Source organism: Staurois parvus, unplaced genomic scaffold (assembly GCF_062004578.1).
Source record: "Staurois parvus isolate SC_StPar_1 unplaced genomic scaffold, SC_StPar_1.0 ptg002225l, whole genome shotgun sequence".
In the NCBI taxonomy this organism is placed as follows: Eukaryota; Metazoa; Chordata; class Amphibia; order Anura; family Ranidae; genus Staurois; species Staurois parvus.
The window spans coordinates 280298-290219 of NW_028320021.1; the positions used below are offsets into that span (position 1 = coordinate 280298).

Below are 9922 nucleotides of genomic sequence, written 5' to 3' on the forward strand. Positions count from 1 at the left end.
ATTGGGTCACCTTGGTAGAAGATTAGTTAATGAATACCAGCATAGACTCATTTTATGTTCTTGGGACTGCAAACCTCCAAAGGACTGGTTGCAAAAAATTCAGTCTTAAGAACATAAGATGTGTCTCTACTTGTGTTCATGGTGTCCAGGTGAATAAAGTTACCAGCATTTACATTTTTTGCAAGCAGTCCTTTGGATTTTTGCAGTCTCAAGAACATAAGATGAGTCTATGCTGGTATTCATTAACTAATCTTCTACCAAGGTGACCCAATTCAGGGCTTGACAGCAGCGTACCCCATACTTTTCCCATAGGATGAACTCAAGACACAGTAGGGATGGTGGACTTCTCTTCATAAACTTTGAGATCATCGTGTGGGAAATGTATGGGGTACACTGCTGTCAAGCCCTGAATTGGGTCACCTTCATGGAAGATTAGGTAATGAATACCAGCATAGATTCCTCTTATGTTCTTAAAACACAGTAGGGATGGTGGACTTCTCTTCATAAACTCTAAGAACATAAGATGTGTCTCTGCTGGTGTTCATGGTGTCCAGGTGAATAAAGTTACCAGCATTTGAATTTTTTGCAAGCAGTCCTTTGGATTTTTGCAGTCTCAAGAACATAAGAGGAGTCTATGCTGGTATTCATTAACTAATCTTCCATAAAGGTGACCCAATTCAGGGCTTGACAGCAGTGTACCCCATACTTTTCCCATAGGATGAACTCAAAGTTTATGAAGAGAGGTCCACCATCCCTACTGTGTCTTAAGAACATGAGATGAGTCTCTGCTGGTGTTCATGGTGTCCAGGTGAATAAAGTTATCAGCATTTGAATTTTTTGCAAGCAGTCCTATGGATTTATGCAGTCTTAATGAATACCAGCATAGACTCCTTATGTTCTTGAGACTGCAAAAATCCGAAGGACTGGTTGCAAAAAATTCAAATGCTGGTAACTTTATTTACCTGGACACCATGAACACCAGCAGAGACTCATCTCATGTTCTTAAGACACAGTAGGGATGGTGGACTTCTCTTCATAAACCTTGAGTTCATCCTATGGGAATCGTATGGGGTACACTGCTGTCAAGCCCTGAATTGGGTCACCTTGGTGGAAGATTAGTTAATGAATACCAGCATAGACTCCTCTTATGTTCTTAACTAATCTTCCACCAAGGTGACCCAATTCAAGGCTTGACAGCAGTGTACCCCATATACGATTCCCATAGGATGAACTCGAAGTTTAGGAAGAGAAGTCCACCATCCCTACTGTGTCTTAAGAACATAATATGAGCCTCTGCTGGTGTTCATGGTGTCCAGGTGAATAAAGTTACCAGCATTTGAATTTTTTGCAACCAATCCTTTGGATTTATGCAGTCTCAAGAACATAAGGAGTCTATGCTGGTATTCATTAACTAATCTTCCATGAAGGTGACCCAATTCAGGGCTTGACAGCAGTGTACCCCATACTTTTCCCTCAGGATGAACTCAAAGTTTGAGATCTCCCCAAGGTGGCTGAATGATGTCGAGGTCAAGAGATTGTGATGGCCACTCCAGAACCTTCACTTTTTCAGCTGCCATCATTGAAGGGTCATCTTGGCCTTATGTTTCTGATCATCATCATGTTGAAATGTCCATGTGCCCCCCATGTTCAGTTTCCGGGGATGAAGAATGTAGATTTTCCTCCAAAAGGATGCTGTATTCACCTTGCCATCACTTTCCCTGGCTTCCTCGTGGCTCTATAGCAAACCTCCAGAACCGCGATCCACCTCCATGTAGCCGGTCTTTTTCTTTGGATTTGTGTCATCTAGCTCATGCTGGACAACCAAAGAATTTAAAGGATCCGGAGGTTTTGTGCCAAGAATGGGCATCTTAACCATGAGAGCAAGTCAAGGACCTCAATCACGACCATCACAAGAGACAATTGCATGATATTCAGCTACACGCAAACCCTACTGATGGACTTTTTTTTTTATATATACTATTAGTCCTGTGATGTTCCTCTGATATCTCAGGCAGATTAATTTGCCCTTCCTGTCTTTGGGAAGACAGAATGCCTAGTTTTATTTTGTAAAAATGGGAGTAGTAGTAGTAACAAAAGGCAATGGGCAGGGCTGACACCACTTAGTCCACACGATTGGACTCCACTCCAATTCAGTTCAGCTTTACAGGGATAAAACATGAGGAAATGTATGTGTATCATATATGTGTCCATGTTAGGTCACCAGGATAGAGAGGTCTACCTTCTGTATGGGGACGGGAACCCTTTGTTCTATAAAAGGAGGGGTGACGTCATCACGTCTTCTGTAGGTTCAGGAAGTGACATCACACTGTTGGCCAGCCAAAGGCAGAGCAACATGCCAAGGTAAAAATAACACATGCTGGGTGCAGACACGGGGCCCTTTGGCACTCACCAACCGCAAGTTCCGGATAACGTCCCGTTCCCTCGGCTACCCAGCAAGAGCAGTGCAAGAAGGGAGCAAAGGGCACAGGGCAAAGGTCAGGGCAGAGTCCAGCACAGGGGGAGATAAAGGGGAGAGAGAGAAAGGTGGGCTTTATCCGAGCAAAAGAAGTGTTAATAGGTTAAAGAGAGGATGCGGATGATGATGATGGATTTTGAGAGATGTCCAGCTCACCCTCCATGTGATCCCCCTCCCCCATTGTATGACCTGAACTACAAGTCACATCATCCCTCACCACCTCTGACCTGCAGCCACGCCTTTTTTTTTTTTTTTTGAACAGGTGTCAGCCTACCTGTTGTCCCTATCCGTCCTCCACCTTCTCTGAACACACGACCTTTACCCCCGATCTGGAAATAGCTTACTACCATCTGATACAATTCTGCCTGCAAAGTACAACAGAGCTTCACTTAGCCGAGCGCTCCGCTTTGTCTTGGGTGGTAAAGGATTCTCTTCTCGCAGACTGGTCGGGCCGGAGTCTGAGTTCCTGACCTCCGCTTCCTGCTATTGTCCCATTTTACAGCGCTGACACCTGTGGAGTCCCGTCAGGGACTACAATGCACCTCCCAGTGATATGGGACAGACATCTGTGGGGGTGGGGGGGCGACCCTACACCCACATGCCCATATATTGTACTCCCCATTCCACAGTGCTACAGAATAGGTGGGTGTTATGTCAGGCCTCTCCTCCCCATTGTACAGCACTACAGAGTATGTTGGTGCTATATCAGGCCTCTATTCCCTATTGTACAGCACTACAGAGTATGTTGGTGCTATATCAGGCCTCTATTCCCATTGTACAGCACTACAGAGTATGTTGGTGCTATTTCAGGCCTCTATTCCCCATTGTACAGCACTACAGAGTATGTTGGTGCTATATCAGGCCTCTACTCCCCATTGTAGTGCTATGGAATATGTGGGTGCTATATCAGGCTTCTCCTCTCCATTGTACAGGGCTACAGATAATGTGGGTGCTATATCAGTCCTGTACTCCCCATTGTACAGCACTACAGAATATGCGGGTGCTATATCAGGCCTCTACTCCCCATTGTACAGCACTACAGAATATGCGGGTGCTATATCAGGCCTCTATTCCCTATTGTACAGCACTACAGAATATGCGGGTGCTATATCAGGCCTCTATTCCCTATTGTACAGCACTACAGAGTATGTGGGTGCTATATCAGACCTCTCCCCCCCATTGTACAGTGCTACAGAATATGTGGGTGCTATATCAGGCCTCTCCTCCCCATTGTACAGTGCTATGGAATATGCGGGTGCCATCCTGGACTTCTGTCTGCTCTGCATTGAGCGATTACAGGCTTCGTACACACAGCCTATGGAGTGCCTAGAGCTCGGTGATCAGCAGCCTAGGGAGTGCCCAGAGCTCGGTGATCAGCAGCCTAGGGAGTGCCCAGAGCTCGGTGATCAGCAGCCTAGGGAGTGCCCAGAGCTCGGTGATCAGCAGCCTAGGGAGTGCCCAGAGCTCGGTGATCAGCAGCCTAGGGAGTGCCCAGAGCTCGGTGATCAGCAGCCTAGGGAGTGCCCAGAGCTCGGTGATCAGCAGCCTAGGGAGTGCCCAGAGCTCGGTGATCAGCAGCCTAGGGAGTGCCCAGAGCTCGGTGATCAGCAGCCTAGGGAGTGCCCAGAGCTCGGTGATCAGCAGCCTAGGGAGTGCCCAGAGCTCGGTGATCAGCAGCCTAGGGAGTGCCCAGAGCTCGGTGATCAGCAGCCTAGGGAGTGCCCAGAGCTCGGTGATCAGCAGCCTAGGGAGTGCCCAGAGCTCGGTGATCAGCAGCCTAGGGAGTGCCCAGAGCTCGGTGATCAGCAGCCTAGGGAGTGCCCAGAGCTCGGTGATCAGCAGCCTAGGGAGTGCCCAGAGCTCGGTGATCAGCAGCCTAGGGAGTGCTCAGAGCTCGGTGATCAGCAGCCTAGGGAGTGCCCAGAGCTCGGTGATCAGCAGCCTAGGGAGTGCCCAGAGCTCTGTGATCAGCGGCCTAGGGAGTGCCCAGAGCTCGGTGATCAGCAGCCTAGGGAGTGCCCAGAGCTCGGTGATCAGCAGCCTAGGGAGTGCCCAGAGCTCGGTGATCAGCAGCTCCATACAAGCGGCACCCCACGAAGGTGGCTACCTAGGAGGACTCAGACGCAGCATTCCTGGTAGTCAGCATCCAGCAGCTCTCTCAATGGAACTAGGAGCAGCACTCAGTAAATATTTAGGAAGCATTTTTATTTTTACCAACCCCTCCCTGTAATAAAACAAATAATTTCACCTACCCGCAATGTACCTCCCCGGAGGAAATGTGTGGGACTTGTACATGTTTATGAACATCATCTGGCAGCAGATCTCTGGGAGTTTATTTACTAGAACTGGAGGGTGCAAAATCTGCTGCCGCTCTGCATAGGAACCAATCAGCTTCCAGGTATTATTGTCAAAGCTGAATTGAACAAGCTGAAGCTAAAAGCTGATTGGCTACTACAGCTGCACCAGATTTTGTGTGCCACAGTTTTACTAAATCTACCCCATTGTGTCTATGCATCATTAGATCACCTCTCACAGAATTCACACCCCATCAATGCCTTCATCTGCTTGCGTCTCCGGAAGGAAGGCGCCCTCTTTGTTCAGGCATCCTCCAGGGTCACCATCTACTTTCTGGACTGGGATCCTGGCTCGGAGATGTATGAATGTGAGTTAGGGACCTTAGATTGGACGCCCCTTGAGGGTCAGGGACCTTAGATTGGACGCCCCTTGAGGGTCAGGGACCTTAGATTGGACGCCCCTTGAGGGTCAAGGGACCTTAGACTGGACGCCCCTTGAGGGTCAAGGGACCTTAGACTGGACGCCCCTTGAGGGTTAAGGGACCTTAGACTGGACGCCCCTTGAGGGTCCGGGACCTTAGATTGGACGCCCCTTGAGGGTCAGGGACCTTAGATTGGACGCCCCTTGAGGGTCAGGGACCTTAGATTGGACGCCCCTTGAGGGTCAGGGACCTTAGGTTGGACGCCCCTTGAGGGTCAGGGACCTTAGGTTGGACGCCCCTTGAGGGTCAGGGACCTTAGGTTGGACGCCCCTTGAGGGTCAGGGACCTTAGGTTGGACGCCCCTTGAGGGTCAGGGACCTTAGACTGGACGCCCCTTGAGGGTTAAGGGACCTTAGACTGGACGCCCCTTGAGGGTCCGGGACCTTAGATTGGACGCCCCTTGAGGGTCCGGGACCTTAGATTGGACGCCCCTTGAGGGTCAGGGACCTTAGATTGGACGCCCCTTGAGGGTCAGGGACCTTAGATTGGACGCCCCTTGAGGGTCAGGGACCTTAGATTGGACGCCTCTTGAGGGTCAGGGACCTTAGATTGGACGCCCCTTGAGGGTCAGGGACCTTAGATTGGACGCCCCTTGAGGGTCAGGGACCTTAGATTGGACGCCCCTTGAGGGTCAGGGACCTTAGATTGGACGCCCCTTGAGGGTCAGGGACCTTAGATTGGACGCCCCTTGAGGGTCAGGGACCTTAGATTGGACGCCCCTTGAGGGTCAGGGACCTTAGATTGGACGCCCCTTGAGGGTCAGGGACCTTAGATTGGACGCCCCTTGAGGGTCAGGGACCTTAGATTGGACGCCCCTTGAGGGTCAGGGACCTTAGATTGGACGCCCCTTGAGGGTCAGGGACCTTAGATTGGACGCCCCTTGAGGGTCAGGGACCTTAGATTGGACGCCCCTTGAGGGTCAGGGACCTTAGATTGGACGCCCCTTGAGGGTCAGGGACCTTAGATTGGACGCCCCTTGAGGGTCAGGGACCTTAGATTGGACGCCCCTTGAGGGTCAGGGACCTTAGATTGGACGCCCCTTGAGGGTCAGGGACCTTAGATTGGACGCCCATTGAGGGTCAGGAACCTTAGATTGGACGCCCCTTGAGGGTTCGGGACCTTAGACTGGACGCCCCTTGAAGGTTAGGGACCTTAGATTGGATGCCCCTTGAGGGTCATGGACCTTAGATTGGACGCCCCTTGAGGGTTCGGGACCTTAGATTGGACTCCCCTTGAGGGTTCGGGACCTTAGATTGGACGCCCCTTGAGGGTTCGGGACCTTAGATTGGACGCCCCTTGATGGTTAGGGACCTTAGATTGGGCGCCACTTGAGGGTTAGGGACCTTAGATTGGACGCTCCTCGGGGGCGGGGACTGATATGAATGTACAATATATATGTAAAGCGCTGAGTAAATTGAAGGCGCTATATAAGTACCTGAAATAAATGTCAGGAACGCATACAGAATTGTGCGCTGTCCCGCCAGGCACAGAAACGCGTTGCCCTATAGAATATGCGTGGCAAACACCCGCACCTGCGAAAGGCGCATATCTGCTGCGTTGTGTTTTCTGAAAGGAGTCCGGGATTTCTGTTTTACATTTATCATACATAGTACAGGCCGTTGACATGAATGGGTGACGCGCGGGAATGCGTGAAAACGTGCCCGCGCTTGCTTGTGCGTCTGTGGCGTGAACCTTGCCTGGAAGGTATCCGATGCTCATGCAATATCTAGAGCGGCTGCTGAATGCTGGAGCCAACTGGGGATATCCAACAGTCAGAATTCGAGAAAAGCTGCCCGTGTGTGCGAAGCCTGAGTACGATCAGTGCGGCTGTAGGTCCCTCATCTCCGGTGATGGGGTTGGGGGTCCAGGGAGGGGCTTCTCATATTCAGTCTGAACCCGCATGACCCTGCTGTGTCCTAGCAATGGAAGGGTGAGAAGAGTCGGACTATGGGGGACACATTAGTAATGAGAGGTGAGCAGTGCAGAAGCTGCAATACCGAATTGCACCCCGTGGGTGGCGTGACACTCACCAGGGTCTCCCCGGAGAGGACTTCCAGCAGGGAGATGAGGTTGTGTCCATCGCGGAGGTCTTCGTACAGATCGTTGACGTGACGCTGAGCCTGAGGAAGAGAAAAGCGCAGAGGATTAGTACATTGCACAAAGATTGGACATCTAAGGGTGACCACACACCATACAATCTGATTCTCTGTTAGATCGGCCAACAATGGCCTCCCTGGTTGGATAGTTTAGGCAGGTCCTCCTATTACATGGTTTTGGTAGATCTAAGGTTGGTTGTACAGAAATTGTATAAACCAGATTGTAACGTGTGTGGTGAACCCAATTGCTGACAACCAGATTAAACCTGCAGCCTGTTACCTTAACCACTTCCCGTCCGGCCCATGTACATAAACGGCCGGACGGGAGCGCGCGGCACCGCGATTGGAACACCGATCACTGTACGGGACCTCTGTATGAGGTCCCGATTCATGTCATCACTGATTGGCCAATCAGTGATCACCAGGGGCGGACTGACCATTTGGGCACACAGGCACTGCCCGAGGGCCCGGGGTCAGTAGGGGGCCCCATGAGATGCCCCTGGTACCTTTCATAGGCTTTTTTTGAGTATGGTTTGCGTGTGGGCGAGAACACAGGGGCCCCATGATCCCCTATTGCCCGGAGGACTCATGAGTTGTCACTTCTGACATCATTGCTTACTACGTGTGAAATCTGTGAATAATCACAGAGATTCCATGGTACAGGGCTATTCACAACAGGCTTGTACCATGTGACAAGCTGTGACCAATCACAGCTCTCACAGTATTTCTCAATGGCTGCACTGGAAGAGGGGGAAAGTGTCCGGACTGGAAGGGGGGGGGGGGGGGGGGGGGGAGTGTCAAAGTTGCATGACCGCGCAATTGTCATTCAAAGTGTGATAGCGCTGAATGCTGGCCTGGGCAGGAAGGGGAGAAAATGTCCGGACTGGAAAAGGGGGGGGGGGGGGGGAAGCGTCCGGACTGGAGGGGGGGGGGGGAAAGCGTCCGGACTGGAAGGGGGGGGGGGGAAGCCGTCCGGACTGAAGGGGGGGGGGGGAAGCGTCCGGACTGGAAGGGGGGGGGGAAGCGTCCGGACTGGGGGGGGGGGGGAAAGTGTCCGGACTGGGGGGGGGGGGGGGAAAGTGTCCGGACTGGGGGGGGGGGGGAAAGTGTCCGGACTGGGGGGGGGGGGGGGGAAGTGTCCGGACTGGAAGGGGGGGAAAGTGTCCGGACTGGAAGGGGGGGAAAGTGTCCGGACTGGAAGGGGGGGAAAGTGTCCGGACTGGAAGGGGGAAAGTGTCCGGACTGGAAGGGGGGGAAAGTGTCCGGACTGGAAGGGGGGGAAGTGTCCGGACTGGAAGGGGGGGAAAGTGTCCGGACTGGAAGGGGGGGAAAGTGTCCGGGACTGGAAGGGGGGGAAAGTGTCTGGACTGGAAGTGGTTAAATCAAGAGATCCCGGCTGCAGGGAGAGGAGGGGGTTACCCAAGGGGGGGCGCTATCACAGAAGCGTCTGCACTTTGCCCACTGGCGCACTCTGGGTGGAGGACTTCACATGGACTTGTGTAGAATGTAACCTTTCGTCTGGAATCCGGCAGCGACCTCACCCAGCACAATCCGGCAGCGACCTCACCCAGCACAATCCGGCAGCGACCTCACCCAGCACAATCCGGCAGCGTCAGCGCCGTGCGGAGATGGGCGATAAGAGAGCCCGATTCTGTAAACACCGAGTGGGATCGGATCCCGGACAATCCATCCCTAGAGGCCCATGTCTACTAAGCTGCAATTCACCCATTGAAATTGAATCTGCATTAGTCACCCCCCCAACCCTCCAGGGCAGATCCAACAATGGCAGCCATTTACCCCGGTGACGGGCAGATCATGCCCCCCGATGGTATTCTGAACACCGGCCTCGTGGAAGATTCCTGGCTGGCAAGGGGAAGATTTTCCTGGCACCGGACTCACCTTTATGGAGAGCCGCAGGAACTTTTACATAAAAGGGCCCAATGTATTCCTGATCCCCCCCCCCCCCCCCCCGAGCCAAATAAACAGACCGTATGGAAGATGTGAGCCGCCCCCCCCGGTGCTCTTCGCAGATCGCCTCTACATATTGAACGCATGTGCTACACGGCCTAGAAGCGTCCGAGCGATGACTCATTTTCCATAAGCCCCTCTCTACAATAACCTGGGGGGGGGGGGGCTCACCTCCTTCAATGACACCTTTGTTCCTGGAGCTACAACGGTTTTTGTTTGTGTGCCATGAAGAACCGAGGGGATGAGGGGGTGCAAGAAATTTAAAGGGTCACTCCACCTCCGTACACTTTTCTGCCAACTCAGCCAAACACCTTTGTAATTCGCATTTCTGCCCATCATTTACTATCGGTATTTATACGGCGCCAACAGTTTGCACAGTGCTTTACGTATTGCCTCTGCCCCCAAGAGCTTACGATCTAAAGTCCCCATCTCACATACATACACATAGTAGGGCCAATTTGGAAGGAGCCAACCAGCATGTCTTCGGAACGTAGAACGAAACCCACTCAGCACAGGGAGGCCATGCAAACTCCATGCAGCTACTGTCCTGGTTTGGTATTTGAACAAGAACCCCAGTGCTGCAAGGCAGAAGTGCTATCCACTAAG

General features: G+C 52.2%; 1 protein-coding gene across 1 annotated transcript in view; it reads right to left on the reverse strand.

Moving 5' to 3' along the window:
• The window catches only part of PLEC (plectin), a gene marked incomplete at its 5' end in the record, with an annotated part of 129157 nt that extends 121785 nt beyond the window's left edge, over nucleotides 1-7372 (reverse strand). The window contains 2 exons of the mRNA XM_089665511.1: nucleotides 2411-2446; nucleotides 7283-7372. Coding sequence (XP_089521637.1) covers nucleotides 2411-2446; nucleotides 7283-7372 — 126 coding nt within the window. The remainder of the gene's footprint in view (nucleotides 1-2410; nucleotides 2447-7282) is intronic.
• Between the last annotated feature and the right edge of the window lie 2550 nt (nucleotides 7373-9922).